Source organism: Amblyomma mixtum, chromosome 10, assembly GCF_055824585.1.
Source record: "Amblyomma mixtum isolate Tamu chromosome 10, ASM5582458v1, whole genome shotgun sequence".
NCBI classification, from domain to species: Eukaryota; Metazoa; Arthropoda; class Arachnida; order Ixodida; family Ixodidae; genus Amblyomma; species Amblyomma mixtum.
In genome coordinates, this window is record NC_143021.1 from 144774101 (window position 1) to 144790921 (window position 16821).

A 16821-nucleotide genomic window follows, 5' to 3' on the forward strand; every position below is an offset into this window, starting at 1 on the left:
GTAATCCTCTGAAGGCAGGCGCAGCAGCAAAAGAAAAGCCTTCACGCAGCACGGGTCAAGAAAGGACCGGACCGTATCTCAACATCTCAACCAAAACCAGTCTCGGGTCGCTGGGGGCAAGACGGGTAGACACTTTTTCAGTGATGGATCAGTGTGGTAGCCTGGTGGCAGAATATGAACTACTTGCAAGATGGCGGCAGTGGAACCGCCACCTTAAAAGAACAGCAGTTGCTAACACTGGGCCGCGGTCCACGGCGTCTTGTATTACTCCGCTGGCCAACCGCAACTGTAAACGAAATCAACTTTTTAATGCTTGACTATATGAAACAATCCACGAGTCAAAATCCTCGTGTCGAAATTTTTTTATTGTGATAAGTTTCTTGTTTACATAACAAGAAAAGTTTAAGCAGTGGAACAAGAAAAGCTTAAGCAGTGGACTACTTTTTTGACGCGTAGGAATTCTGTGCGCGGAGGCTGAATGTGGGTGGAGCTTCACTGCAGACTTAAGCGCTCACCGGCCGGAGTGTCACAACTCTCAGGGTGCATCGCGGCGGCGGTGGCGTAGCGCAACTGCTTGTGAAATCGGTCTTTTGGTTTGTTCATAGAAGGTTGTGGCCAAGTACGACACGTACCAGGTGTGGAGAATTGCGCGCCACCAGGATTCAAACCCCGGCCCTCTACCACGCGAGGCGGATGCTCTACGCCATCGCTGCCCTCTGGGGGCAGTGACTTCATTCAATATGGAGCATGCCACGAGCCAGCTGCAGGCCACTGGACGCTGGTGCATAGCAAGTGACTGCTGAATAGTCTCAAAGAAGCTTTCGAGAATACAAGAGTAACAAAGGAGAGGGACCAAAGACAAAAAGCTGCTTTAATATTGCTTGCCATTGTTTATCGGGGCAATGATCGCGGATGGTCGGACAGAGGTCTTGAAGTGATCGGTTCTTACATGGGGTGCCCTTGGCATATAATATCGGGCCACTTCATCATCATCATCAGCCTGACCACGCTGAGTGCAGGGCAAAGGCCTCTCCCATGCCTCTGTAACTCTGTCCTTAGACAGCTGCGGCCACCGTATCCCCGGAAACTTCTTAATCTCATCAGTCCACCTAACTTTCTTCCACCCCCTGCTATGCTTGCCTGCTCTTGGAATCCACTCCGTTACCCCTAAGGACCATGGTTATCTTGCCTTCGCATTACATATGCCTGCTTATGCCCATTTCTTCCTCCCGATTTCGAGAATGTCATTAACCCCGTTTGTTCCCTTATCCACTGCCTGCTTCTGGTCTCTTAACGTTACACCTATCATATTTCTTTCCACAGCTACCTGCGTAGTCCTTAACTTAAGCTGAACCCTCTTTGTTAGCCACCACGTTTCTGCCCCACAGGTGAGTATCATTAAGATTCAGCTGTTGCATACTTTTCTCGTGAGGGATATTGGTAAACTGCCATTCATGAAGAGAACCTGCCAGATGTGCTCCACCCAATTCTTATTCATGCAGTTATTGCACTCTCGTGATCCTGCTCTACCTCTACCTGCACTAAGTACATATTCCTTTACCACTTCCAGCACCTCGCTAGCAAATGTGAACTGCTGTTCCCTTGCAAGACTGAACATTTGGATTTTTGCACGTCAGTTTTTTGACCCACTGTTCTGCTCTGGATCCTGCCTAGCTCAGTGACTTAGCAAGGCAATGTGATGAGCAAATCGCGGATATCTTAGGGATTCTCCATTAACTCTTGCCCCACACTGTTTCCATCCAGCCGTCTGAACACCTCCTGTAAACAGGCAGTGAATAGCATTGGCTAGATCGTGCCTTCCTGCCAGACACCCTTCCTAAAAGGAATTTTATTGCAGACTATATGGAGGACTATGGTAATTGTGCAGTTGTTACAGGTATGTCCGATTACTCCGCAGCCCTCCCCCACGGCACTTCTTTCACTGCCACCTTCGTCCCTTTCATTAGAGCATGGCTCGATGTCCCCTGAAATATTTGGTTTATGGGGGTTTAACATCCCGGAGCAACTCAGGCTATGAGGGACGTCGCAGTGAAGGGCTCTGGAAATGTCGACCACCTGGGGTTCTTTGACGTGCACCGCCATCGCACAGCACACGGGCCTCTAGAATTTCGCCTTCATCGAAATTTGGCCCCCGTGGCCGGGATCGAATATGCGTTTTTTAGGACAGTAGCCAAGCACCGTAACCACTGAGCCACCGCAGCGGGGCTCCAGTGAAATGTGAGACAATTACTGCGCCCATTTCCCATCGTCAAAAACCAATTTTCGCTTTGTTATAGCTCTGCCAGTTATGACGATGTGCAAGCCAGGAAAGTACAGTAGCCTAAAAGCTACACTCTATAACATGAAGGAAACTGACATCAGCTGTGGCACTGTGAACAACCCAAGGTAACCAACAATAATTTGATACCCCACAGTTGTAGTGCGGAAAAAGTTGTGAACTCCTAAATAAAAGCACCCCCATAAGCATAAAAATCACGGTGATCAAGCACCAAAGAAGCAACACACGATGCAGTACTTTTTACACCATTTATTCTCATCTCCAAACTTTGTGTATCCACTGTCAAATAGTATGCAGGCTGCACTCAAGCTACAAAGCTGCGCACGTATGCAGCTGTACAATTAAATTACTAACATATGCATATGTATAGCTGCATACAGCTTTCATACTACATGTGTCAAAGGGTGTCTTCACTAGCACAGTTCACATTGCACAGTCATGAATACAGTTACTCAAAATGACCTTATTTGCAGCTTCATACATTACACACTAGCAGAACCCAAAGCTCATTTCAAATTGCTAAAAAGTAATTTGTTGCATTTTTCAAATAGCTTTATATACAGCCACTACAGCAGTATTTATACATGCACTTGGCAAAAAGCAAATACTCTAAACATAAAAGTATAGGTCACTATTAACGTCAGGAATTAAGGAGGGAATGTTGACTTGCACATGCGACAACCTGTACAACTTTTCTTGCATGGTCAGAAAAGTGGGGGAAAGGACATGATGCTACATCTACGCTGACTATAGTGACAATTGCAGCAATATCATCCTAGATAGCATATTGGACCCCTCTAGAAGTTCTCATCAAAAATATGCAAGTTCCATCGAAAATGACACACAGTTTCAAAGTCAGGAGGTCGTACAGCTCTGATCCTCCCTGCACTTTTGAGTGTGTCTGTGAGTACTAAATGATAAAACAGCCATTCAATTATGTCACACAAATGCTAGAAGAGCACCATTAGGCTCAGGCTCTCACTAACTTCCACAGATGACCAGGCTATACTAACTAGATTACAACTTCTCACACATGATCGGCATTTATGATGGTTAGAGCACACCAAGGTGTCGCAAATGACTTCAAATTGAACAGAATGTACTGAGAAGCAAACTACTGCTGCACCAAATGTGAATGTCAACCAAGCAATGAAGACGCGAGATTAGTGATGTCTGGGATACACACCCACATTTACCAAAGCGAAGTTCATATCGGGTGCTGTGGTTTGTCATAACTAGTTATATCACCTGTAGGCGGTAAAACCTTGTGTGAGCACTACACTATGCCATTGTGACTGCAGCCATAAAACATTTACGCTACCTTCACGAAGTACCAGCCCTCTCCTTAACCAGTAAATTGATGCAAAGTGCTATTAATCAGTACAGTAGCTTACTCTTGCCTCTTTGAAATGAGCTGCTTGATGTTTTCATAAAATGCCTACCAAAGAAACCAGCAACCACATGCATCACTGACAAGTTAGGCACCTGAAAAAACATCATTCCTTCAAAAAGCTATAGTTAGCAAATGAGTGCATTTCACGCCAAAGTTAGGTAGGGTAGGCTCAGATTACGGCCAACAAACTTTCACCTCTGCCGAGATTTCTGAAGGCATGACAAGTGCAACATGCAAGCATGGTATCTTTAACAACAAAGGACAGCGGCAATGAAAATCGCACTACTTGCCATTCCTGAATGCAGTCTCGGTTTTCACCACCTATCCAACCAAAGCATCTGTGAATCTGATAACTGCTAGGCGCTGGTGTTAAGACGACAGCATTATTCAAGCAACGACTACAAGATAGCAGCAATGGTGAATAATAGGCAAACTTTCTGCTATGCAACGGTGATCAAAATATCATTTTTTTTTTGTGTGCAGAGTTAAAAAAGCAGTGGGCACCCATGTATAGAAGGTAAAGAAAAAGACTGGTAATCCGCAATAGCAAAAACTGGAATGATTGGATTTGGCCTTAAAGCATCCAAGTGAACAAGATGATGAGCAAAGCATGCAAGGTGAAATGCAGACGGTATGCACTTGACACTAAATAGGGGCACTCGTTACAAAGCTGTAAAGAAAAAAAAAATTTGTTCCCAACATTGATTTTTTTTAAATTGCTTTTTCATGAAAATGTGTAAAGGATAAAAAGTGCCAACTTGCTGTGCACATAAAGATAATGTCAGATTATATATTCAAAGGAATTCTTTAATATGCCTCCTTAATCACAGATTGCCCAAATCACAATATATAAGCAAGGCTCAGAAAAAAGAATGCATTGTAGTCAAGCCAACGTGTTGAAACCGTGATTTGTGAAGAATCAGTGGAAGGTTCCATAAGCTACCCATGTGCAATGCTCTTCAGCAATGCGCACAACAAAGGTCCACAATTCAAATAAAAGGATAGGGAATAAATTGTTAAAACATTCTTTAAATATTACAAAATGTACACCGGAGAAAACAATGCAAGAAAACAACAATGAATACAGGTGGAAAAAATACACCATTCAGACATTTTCACAGATAAAAGTAAAATCAGAAAGAGAATACTTCAACTAAATGGCTAAGAAAGCCTTGAGTCGCAAGCAGAGAACGCTTTATTCTTTTAAAGAAACATTATTGAACAGCAGAAATTTTAATATTTTTTTGCCTTTAATACGAAATGCCTAAATGAAATCATCAGCTCTCTATATAGATACCATCAAAAATCACCAGTATGAGCTCTATCACTAATTGATAATGGTGTACAGAGTTGAGCAACAACAATCACTACATGAGTCACGCATATGCTACATAAACACGACACTTACATTTTATATATAGGAATGAAGTCTCCAATACAGCCACCGGGTTAATTTTCAAATTGAATAAAAACGCAAGAACATAAAACGCAAGACACTCACTAGGTGCAGTGTATCAATTTCACACTAATTATTATTATTTTTCATAATACACGGGCCGCTAACTCGTGGTAAGACAGTACTCTTGTGACGCTGGTGCACAAAGTTGCTTGACATGACCGTGAATAAGTATGCTTCATAAAGTACGCGCATAAACACACAATTCTATATATATATGCGTCCGTTAAGCCTATACGTGGTGTACACGTAAACATACGCGAACAGTACACACGCGCGTGCATGCACAGATATACACAAATGTATGTACACACAAGACGAATACCCGTGCAGGCACGGGCGAATGAAGGCGGGGAGACCATGTTTCTCCGCAACTTCTTCAGGCGTCCTAAACAGCAGCGCTGCCTGCTGGTCGACACACGCACACAACTGTGGGGAGTCTGGGTGGAGGAGTCTCTAAAAACAGGTCCTATGTACACAGCGTTAAACAGAAACTGCAGCAGTGCCTTAGCAGGATGGCAGACCCAGGCGTGCCAGGGCGATGGAGCGACGCCTTCGCATCACCTCCCAGTACATCTCCTGCACTGAGGTGGGGAAAAGAGGGATCAACCTCGTGCACTGAAGTAAAATTTATAAAATTTTTCCTTTAAATTTGTTCGTTTGCACCATTAAAAAATTTTATGAACAAACCAGCTAGCCCTACAGCAACAACTTCTGCTCCACTGAAGTACTAGAGAAGAAAGGGGCATAATCCTGCTCTGGACATCATCATCATCAGCCTGACTAAGCCCACTGCAGGGCAAAGGCCTCTCCCATGTCTCTCCAGTTAACCCTGTCCTTCGCCAGCTGCGGCCACTGTATCCCCGCAAACTTCTTAATCTCATCCACCCATCTAACTTTCTGCCGTCCCCTGCTACGCTCGCCTTCTCTTGGCATCCACTCCGTTACCCTTAATGACCAGCGGTTGTCTTGCCTTCACATTGCATGCCCTGCCCAAGCCCACTTCTTCCTCGATTTCAACTACGATGTCATTAACCCGTGTTTGTTCCCTCGCCCACTCCACCCGCTTCCGATCTCTTAACGTTACACCTATCATTTTTCTTTCCATAGCTCGCTGCGCTGTCCTTAACTTACACATTACATAAGCTGTGTAATACATTTCTGATGCTACTGAATTCATATCTCTCACAAGGCATGAACATCTGTAATCTCTCACTAACCAACTTTGAGAAACTTAACTCTTGTGCTCAACATACACAATTTCATTGAATTATTATTTTTTCTTTCCTTCTTGACCAATTTCTGTGAAATGTTTCTGTATGTATGCGTTGTTTGCTATACATATTTGTGGAACGCCCTTGAAATCATATACCAATATCTTCCAATGTGTGTGCGATCAATTGCTTAATTTATCAAGTTTTTGTTAAATTTATCAGGTTGTTTAACTTGTTATTAAGCCGACTAATTTTATCTGTTAACAGGGTTATAAGAAACTGTGCATGTGTTTCCTCTGCTGCTGCCATTGTACTGGGACTGAGGGCTTCTCAAGCTGCTTTGTGCAGCTTTTTGCCTCAGTTTCCACCATTTTCTTCAAATGAAAATCAATGAAATCAATCAATCAGAGTGCGAAAGGAAAGGAAGGGGATCATGCTGCACAGAATTTCTAAACAGACAAAGGGAGATCAACGTGCACTGAAGTATTAAAGGAAAAAAAGATGGGTTATCCTGCACTGAAGTACTGTATTTACTCGCGTAATGTGCACACCTTTTTCTTTTAAACTGAGGCTACAAAAAGAGGGCGTGCAAATAACGCGGAGGTTTCATGAACACGTCCTAAAAAAACTCTGCAAAGGTCATAACACGTAATTTATTCTGCACATTGCCGCCTATAATATGTACACTCCTTGCCAAAAGGCTGCAGGGTTTGCTTCTCAGTCATATATTAAAGTTATTATGCCACCCCTCAAGCTCTAAATCTGTGTATGGTAAGGAGAACCCCTGTCCTTACTTTCAAAGAACTTTTTGATGTTTAGGAAAGCCGTAAGGGTTCTACTGTACGAATGAGGAGCAAACCATGCAGCCTGGTTACTTTCGGCAAAGACTGTACATACTCAACTTTCCCCTCTCGCCAATCAGAGAAAAACTGATATAATCACACAGCCAGCACACAAGGGCAAATAGAGATAAAAGGCAATAAAATGGCGCTCTTGTACCAATCCAGCTGACTAGCGGCAAACAGAACAGCAAATAGTTCAGTGGTTTCGGACATGTGCCAAAGGTTGCTGGCAGTTCTCTCTCGCAACCATTTGTACGGAACAGTGACTGGCAGTGCGAGCGAACGGGGTAAGCGGCGCGCAATTCAATTTTTTGGTGGGCTGGCATGGTGGCGTCCCCTCTCCACTCACACATTTCACAGCTGCATTTCCGTGCCAATCTTCCCAAACCTGCCTTGTGTGCTCCTGCATGCATGCTGGTGGTCCAGAGCAGCAGGGAGCGTAAAATGCGAGTAAAAGTTTTTTTCTACAAAAACCCGTGTAATATATTAGGGACACACAAATTATGCGAGTAAAACAGCATTAAATGAAAAAGAAGAATTACTAGAGTGGAAGCTTGGGCGAGTAGGTGACGGTTCACTTGCCACATAGCGCTAAACAGACAGGGACAAAGGGAGACGCCCATCCTGTCCTGTAGTGCCTGTCCTGTGTCTCCCTGTGTACGTGTCTGTTTAGCACTGTGTGGCAAGAGAGAATTACTAACCCTAAAGTAATAATGGGTAAAGGGGTTACCACTGTTTTATGAAAGCCTAAGTCTCGAGCAATTTGAAGCTGAACAAATTAGCTGCACCGGCCCGATTAATACAGCTGCTCGTGCGCTAGTCTCTCTCTCGCGCGCGCTAGTCTCTCTCGCGCGCGCGCTAGTCTCTCTCGCGCGCGCGCTAGTCTCTCTCGCGCGCGCGCTAGTCTCTCTCGCGCGCGCGCTAGTCTCTCTCTTGCGCGCGCTAGTCTCTCTCTCGCGCGCGCTAGTCTCTCTCTCGCGCTCGCTAGTCTCTCTCTCGCGCTCGCTAGTCTCTCTCGCGCTCGCTAGTCTCTCTCGCGCGCGCTAGTCTCTTTCATGGTTCGTTAAGCTACTGACATTGACATCAGATGATGCCATGCTGCCACGATTGAATTCAAATTAATAGACACCACCTGAAAGTCAATTACACTCATCTTAATTTCCACTTGAACCATCTGTTGCCGAGGGCATGAATGCCATCCATCGACTGTGCCTACGTCCCAAGAGAGAGATAGAGAAGCACAAAAATAAAGACTCACGGCTGCTCCGCACCAGGCCCTGTTGAATGTAGCGCAGGTAGCAGAAGAGGTCACACACCGACGTTATCTGCGAGCAAGCAAACGCTTTTGCTTTAAAGAACTGTCTACATAAAACCCACTTCCGAAAATGAGCACTTCCGGTAGTGCGAGAGGCCAGTAAGTGGAACCTCAATTATGCGTACCCCGTTCACGTGACGAACCACTTTTTACGACGAACAGAACAGACGTGGGCCCGGAAAGTCTCCCACAGAGATAATGCATAAAAGCCTCAATTATACGACGGAAAAATATGCATGCACTGGTGGAGCACTTTATCGGCAGAACCAAGTTGGCTCCAGATTGGAATGAGATTGAGACGGACGCATAACAATGCGATCAAGCACATGACTGCCTGTAAGGACAGTTCTATTGTTTATTCACTTTTTACCAGCGTGATAAAGACGACATTAACACACGCAACAACACGAGCGCTGACTTTCAACTGAAAATTTATTATCACAAACGACATTTATACATAATCCCGCCAAAAGACACATTGATAGTAAATTTTATTTGTGACAATAAATTTTCAGTTGAAAGCCAGCGCTCATGTTGCGTGTGTTAACGTCGTCGTCTTTTCCGCGCTGTTAAAAAATGAATAACAACCAACTCACCCAGCTTTCTGTTCTTTTTAAGGACAGTTCTGCCCAGTGCTTGAAGTCTGGCTCCATCAAAGGGGGGTCTCTAGGAACCATATGCAACCAGTGGCAGCCGAACCCATGACCTCTGAATTACGCGCCTTATTATCTTGAAGCGATAAAATATTTACTAATAATTTTCATTGATCAACACCACAAATTTAAATAAAATCCCCTATGCTCCTTGGTTTTTGTAGCTGTTGGCTCCTCTCATATGTATAAAGAGTCCTTCATTTCCCTTTGCTTTTCTGCTTACATATATTGTGAAGGCAAGCTATACCGAGACGGCAAGACGCTTGAGGAAGACGGCCGTGTCCGGCGTTTATTCTACCGATGAACCCGAGGCACGAGCCACCAGCGGAGCCTCGGGATGATGATGATGATCCATCCAAGTGAAAGAAGATGATGCATAGAAGATGACGATGGTATGTACATGTGAAAGAAGATGATGCATGGAGGTCAAGACGATAAAGAAGGCTCAGAATGAATATATATATATATATATATATATATATATATATATATATAGAGAGAGAGAGAGTTTCACGTGACTTTCCACAATAATTAAAAACAGGCTTTTTGAGTTAGAAGAGCATTTTTTTCGGCATAGCATTGTCAGCAGTGTAGTACATCAGAATACTGCTAAGACGTTTTTAACTATTACTGCTAGACTCCTCAATTATTGAGAGGCGACTCTTAAAGGGGGCTCCTGATTCACTGTAACGGAGTGGCGCGAACACAGTTGTTCTCTCTACCGAGACGAGTCACCATTGCCTTAATGCATATTTTGACGGTAGAACTGCACTCGTTCGCAATAAGCAAGCGTTCGTTATATCTTCGGCTGTTATACGTCTGCTCGCCTGTATATATGCGTGCAAGGCGGCGACTACTGGCGGAAAACTCCTGCTGGCGTGACGCTGGTGTTGTGCGTTGCATTTATACTGCCAACGGCACGAATCAACTGCTGTAGTTGATCACAGTTCACCTTTCACTTACGAAGATATGGAAGAAACGCCTTCCGCAACATCCACACGCGTCACACACGAAGGAAGCTTTGCGGTTAGTAATGAGTCGAATACCTCGAAACGCCAACGCGGTCTCCAAACACGAAGTGGATGAAGAGGGAGTAAGCTGTCCTCTGGCTAAGTTTTTCAGTTACTGGGGCGCGTTTACCGAGCCAGCTCGTCCGCGGCCATAGTTGTTCGGTGTGTATGAGACGAGTTGCCATTACCTTATGCATATTGTGACGGTAACACAGCACCTGTTCGTGATGTACAAAAGACCTCAAGGCAATTTAAATAGCTCTTAGCCCCGCCGCGGTGGCTCAGTGGTTACGGAGCTTGGCTGCTGACCTGAAAGACGCGGGTTCGATCCCGGCCGCGGCGGCCGAATTTCAATGAAAGCGAAATTCTAGAGGCCCGTGTACTGTGCGATGTCAGTGCACGTTAAAGAACCCCAGGTGGTCGAAGTTTCCGGAGCCCTTCTCTACGGCGTCCCTCATAGCCTGAGTTGCTTCGGGACGTTAAACCCCAATAAACCAAACCAATTATTGAGAGGCATGTAGCACACTGCAAGTAATCTCAGTATCAGTTTTTAGAATTTCGAAACCGTGGTTACCCCCGGCGCTGTGGCCCAACAAATTTTGGCTATTTCGACGAGTTACGTGCACTGGGGAGGTTGCTTTGCCTGCAAGCTTCTTGAAAGCGCATGTATTTTGGCGCGATGACGCCCGAATTTGTTGGGCTACAGTGCTGAGGGTAACAGTGCTTTTGAAATTATAAAAATTTATATGGATAATACTTAGTGGCCTACACACCACTCAGTAATCAAGGAGCCTAGCAGTAATAGTTTTAAAAGCTAACTACTCAATATTAGCTAAAGGGACTATGCAGAAAATTAACTGAGGCAGAGAAGAGATAGGCAATCCATCACTCGTCACCCCAGCGCAAGAATTTTCGAGCTAGCATCAATAACAACGAGTTATAGGCGATTAAAAATCACGCTCCTCCTCTCCCCCCTCAACTCATACGCGCGGGGCACCATAAAAAAATAAAGAAAACAGCCCCGGGACTGGGCTCCGCCCATGAATACGTCATTCCCTGACGTACGGTTTACGACTTCCGGTTGTCGCACTCCCGAGGAACAGCGTGCGTCGGCAGCCTCTCCGGTCTCTGCGCTTTCATGGGTTGCGGCGCGCGTCGGGTTTCTTTGCTAGTTAGCAGAATGGAACCGGACCTCGAGGCACGATTGCTCGCTGTTACAACCGTGATGGGCATCGAGCCCTATGCATGCACGTCGAACGAGCGCTGGGTTATAGTAGTAAGCGTCAGGTGCGAAGTGTCGACCGCAAACGCTGTCTTTGGCGGGCGTGTGACGCTGGCAGTCTGATGCGCTCCATCCAGGCTGCTCGCTCACGCACGTCGCTAGGAATAACATGCCCGAGTTCAACACCTCGCCAGTCACTGGGTTTGCAGCCGACGACACAGCAAGGCGTATTCATCTTGGGCAGTCGAAAAAGGCACTGCGAGTGGCTCCCAAACTCGCGACAGAAAGATTTGTGTTGTGTTGAATTTATTGGCGCATAAGCAGCTAAGGCTATCATGCGCCAAGAGCAAGGTATGGAAAAATTGGCCTGGGCAGAGTCTGAAAACAAAGTGGATAAAAACGGTGGTGTAAAGGGCCTAAAAGTTATTTTTACTAACTAGCTGATGAAAGACAAGAATTTTAAAAATGTCTGAGAGCAGAAACTTTTAAAGGTTGGGTCGCCTCTGCAGACATCCTTGGCTCGGCAAGGATTTCGAGGCTCCCAACAGCTCAGATAAAGACCTCAGCCTCCCTCTCATGATTGAGAAAGTGGCTGAGGTGTATAACTGTATGTAGTGAAGCACAGGGTGAGTAAATTAGAGTTTGTGAAGAATACTGGCTTCCCTTAAAAAGCTAAAAACACAGGGTATACTGACAAGTGCATCTTTGCCTAAAATCAATGCTGGATGAAAAGGAATCTGTTCTTTGTAAAAGGTAGTAAAATGTTTTTTCCTTATAGATTCAAGTTCCGTACATGAGAATAATATGTGGGTTACTGTTAGTTCATCTCCGCACTTTTCACAAACAGGTTTGTCTTCTTTTGTAAGTAGGAAGTTGTGTGTGAGATGTGTGTGTCCAATACGGAGACGGCATAAAATAACTTCGATGAATCGTTTTTGGTGTGAGCATGATTTCCATTCGCCTAGGATGGGTTTTACTAAATGTAGCTTATTATTTCTTTCAATATTCCATTGCGACTGCCATTTATTTCTTAGCTTGCACTGTACCAACTTCATACAATCATTGTAGGGGATGTTCACTTTCTTTATTTCTTTGTTCCGAGCTTTTCCAGCACATTCATCTGCTTTCTCATTGCCAGCGATTCCAATGTGGCTGGGAACCCAGCAAAATTTTATGTCTTGTCCCTGTATTATCGCGCTTGTTATGTTATGTATGATATCCCCGATTAGTGGTGTCACTGCATCGCTATGGTGAAGTGAGGTTAGTATGCTCAGAGAATCAGTGTAAATGATACTGTTCTGAATGTTCTCATTTATTATTTTTTCTACAGCCACCAAGAATGCGTAACACTCGGCGGTGAAAATGGATGTACACTCAGGTAGCCGTACTATTTTTTCCCAATTATTCTGAACTACAGCACTTCCCACGTAGTGCGCCGATTTTGATCCATCGGTATAAAATGCTTCGTATTCTCCGTATTTTTCGTTGAGTGCTAAATATTCTTGTAATATCTGTTCATGTGGAGTATGTTTTTTCTGAAATTGTGTTAATGTGAAGTCGCACACAGATGGTAGGCAGTACCAAGGCGGGAGTGGATCAGGTTTGCGGGCAATATTAGGTAATACGTTTATTATGTCTAGTTCTTGGCATTTCTCTTCAAAGCGGAGAAGAAGTGGTCTGATTGCTAGAGGTTTGTTGGTAAATAGTGTTCGGGATGGGCACTTTGTAACGAGTGGGTAACAGATGTGTTTAGGCTGGGAACGGATCTTTAAAATGTATGAGCATGTGAGCATTGTTCGTCTGTCTGCAAGTGGTGGTTCATTGGTTTCGACGTACAGGCTATTTATGGGTGACGTCCTGTATGCACCAGTTGAAAGGCGCAATCCAGAATTGTGCACAGGATCCAGTCGCTTCAAGTACGATGGCCTTGCTGATCCATACACTATGCAACCATAATCTAAAACGGAACGTACTACAGAGCAATAAATGTGTAGAAGACATACCCGATCAGAACCCCAGTGTTTGCGTGATAGGACTTTCAGTATGTTCAGTGCTAGCGACGCCTTCTTTTTCAGTGCGTTTATGTGAGGCAGGAAAGTAAGTTTTTTGTCGAAGGTGATGCCTAGAAATTTGTGTTCGTTTTTGAAAGGCAGCTCGGTTTGGTTTAGGTGTAATGTTGGATTTGTGTGCAAGCCTCGTTTGAGTGAAAAAAGTAAGGCCACTGTTTTCTGTGTTGAGAACTGGAAACCATTCTTGTCTGCCCATGTTGCCATTTTGTTGATTGTAAGCTGTACTTGTCGTTCGCATGTGGATATATTGGAAGATGTACATGCTATCTGAAGATCATCAACATACATTGAATACATAATGGACCTTGGGATTATTTTTCTAATAGAATTCATTTTTACAACGAAGAGAGTTGTGCTTAAAATGCACCCTTGAAGAACTCCATTTTCCTGAATGAAGTCCCTCGAAAGGGTCGAGCCTAGGCGGACATTAAATGAGCGGTTAGACAAAAAGTCTTTAATGCAGTTGAGCATTCTGCCACGGATGCCGAGCTCAGCTAAGTCCTGGAGAATCCCGAACCTCCAGGTTGTATCATATGCTTTTTCTAAATCAAAAAAGACGCTAAGACAGTGTTGTTTGTGTATAAAAGCTTCTCTGACAGTATTTTCAAGGCGGACTAAGTGATCTGTAGTGGAGCATCCTTTTTTAAATCCACACTGATGGATATCAAGCAGTTCACAGGATTGAAGAACAAAGGTTAGTCTTATATTTAGGACACTTTCGAAGGATTTGGCGAGGCAACTGGTTAAGGCTATGGGTCTATAACTGCTAGGAGAGGTTGGGGGTTTACTAGGTTTAAGAAACGGTACAATAATAGCTTTCTTCCAGGCTACAGGTATTTTCCCTGACATCCAAACTGTGTTGAAGAATCTCAAAAGTGCTTCTATGGCAGGCTCAGAAAGATGTGCAAGCATTTCATAATGTATATGGCCGGGTCCTGGAGCAGTTTTTTTTCCGGCAGACAGTACTCTGTTGATTTCTTGGCGGGTAATTAGACTATTGTATTTTTCATTTGCACCTCCAGTTGTTGGCAGCCGCTGTTTTTCAGCTGTATTTTTGTATTTTAAAAAGGACTGCGTGTAGTGTGATGAACTTGAAACTGCAGTGAAATGTTCCCCCAGTATGTCTGCCTGTTCCTCTATGCTTGTTTGTGTGCCAGGTGTTGTTAAAAAAGGAATTGTGAATGGTGAAAAGCTACCGTTTAATTTTCGAACCTGCTCCCACATTTTTTTAGATGGGATCTGACTGTTGATAGATGAAACATAACTCTGCCATGAAGCTTTCTCGGCACTGCGACGGACGTACCAAGCTTTAGCTTTTGCCTTTTTAAAAATTAAGAGATTTTCATGTGTCGGATACCTACGGAATTTACCCCAAGCTCTGTTTTGTTGTTTTTTAGCTTCTTTACATTCTTTTGTCCACCATACTTTATGGTTTTGTCGCGTCACTCCTGACGAGTGAGGAATAGCTGTGAGTGCGGCAGTTATGATACAATTAGTAAACTTTTCGTTTATCTGGTCGATAGTAAGATTTTCTAAAACTATATTTTCTAAAGTTGCCTTTGCTCTAAAAAGTGACCAGTCGGCGAGGTGGAGCTTCCAGCGACGTGGCCTTGTGGGGATTATTTCCGGTGGGGATGTTAAAGTGATTAGTACAGGGAGGTGATCGCTGCCATATGGATTGTTAATGACGTCCCAGTTAAAATCATTAAAAACAGAAGGTGAACTAAACGACAAATCTAAAAAGGTCATTTTCCCTGAGGTACGGGAGCAGTATGTGGCTTTTTCTGTATTTAAAAGACATACATTATTTGTGAGGATAAAATATTCAATTATTTGACCCCTAGAGTCACGGTGCTCACTTCCCCAAAAAGGGGAGTGAGCGTTAAAGTCCCCAACTACTAGATACGGTTCTGGAAGTTCATTGACAAGTTCTTGTAAATCGTGGACTGTTAATGTAAAATGTGGAGGAATATATACAGAACAGATAGAAATTGTTTTATGGCTGACAACACTGACCGCAACAGCTTCAAGCTTTGTTTTGAGTGTGATTTCTCGAGCAGGGACGCCGCTTTGCACGACAATCGCGGCGCCTCCAGAGAGTCTATTTGCCTGCTCACGATCGCGTCTAAAAGTTTTATAGTGTTTCAGGATATTTGCATGTTGTGGACCAAGATTGGTCTCCTGAACACATAAAGCTACAGGCGAGATTGACCCTAGAATATCTTTTATGTCACTGTAGTTCCTCAAAATTCCCCTACAGTTCCACTGAACCAGAAAAGCCATATTTATGTTTGGGATAGGAGTGATTGAGAGTTTACTTATTTTCTGGGGCCGTTATGACGGTCCTGTCTTTTTTTCGCTCAAGGGAGCTGTTCCGCCGCTGTAAAGCAGGCGGGCTGGGAGTTTGGTCCATTACCTCGCAAGAGGTGCTGGATGACCGCGGGGAAGCCGCGGGTGGGTGAGTGTCAGGCCTCCCCCGACGGGGGGAAGTCCTGCGGGATGTCGACCCATGGGCCGGCACTCCCTGGCTTGGAGTTGGCAGAGCAGCCTTCGCTGTCCCTGCCTGGGGCGTGGGTGGCCCTGCCACAGGCGCAGTAGAACTGGCCTCGGCAGGTGCCGGAGTGCTGTGTGGTGCTACGCCCCCGCGCACCACATCAGCGAAGTTAGGTTTCGCTGTGAAGGAAAATGTGTTGGTAAGCGCAAAACGCCTCCTTGCTCCTTTGAATGAAATGTTTTCTTTGGTCTTAATGGTGATGATTTCTTTTTCCTTTTTCCAGGACGGACACGCCCTGGAGTACGCAGCGTGGTCACCTTCGCAGTTTGCGCAGCGTAGTGCTGCGTCGCATTCCTGAGACTGGTGGTCCTTTGATGCGCATTTCGCGCAGGTTTTGCGGCCGCGGCAGCTCTGTGAGCCATGGCCAAACTTCTGGCAATTGAAACAGCGACGGGGATTGGGTATGTAATGCCTTACGGTGATTTTCAGGTATCCAACATCGATCGTTTCGGGCAAACTGCTGGTGTTAAATGTGAGGACCATGTGTTTGGTGTCTATTTCTTTGTTGTCTTTATGGATTTTGATTCTGTGCACTTCAATTACATTTTGATCGGAAAGTCCTTCAAGCATTTCGGTTTCGGTTAGATGGATGAAGTCAGCCTCTGAGATTACGCCTTTGACTGTGTTGAGGGATCGGTGGGGAGTTACGGAGACAGAGATGTCCCCTATGGAATCGATGTTTGAGAGTTTTGAGCACTGGATGCTCTCGCGTAGTTCAAGAAGTAGGTCGCCGCTGGCCATTTTTGATACCTTATAGCCAGGCCCTAAGGTATCTGTTAAACATTTGGTTACAA

General features: G+C 44.6%; 1 protein-coding gene across 1 annotated transcript in view; it reads right to left on the minus strand.

The window, feature by feature from the left end:
* Positions 1-2533: 2533 nt before the first annotated feature.
* Positions 2534-16821, minus strand: part of LOC149327192 (uncharacterized) — a 68707-nt gene continuing 54419 nt past the window's right edge. Inside the window, exons 11-12 of the mRNA XM_089562550.1 lie at positions 8463-8529; positions 2534-5732 (exon numbers count right to left, since the gene is read on the minus strand). Of these exons, the coding sequence (XP_089418676.1) occupies positions 5656-5732; positions 8463-8529 (144 nt within the window). The 3' untranslated portion in view covers positions 2534-5655. The remainder of the gene's footprint in view (positions 5733-8462; positions 8530-16821) is intronic.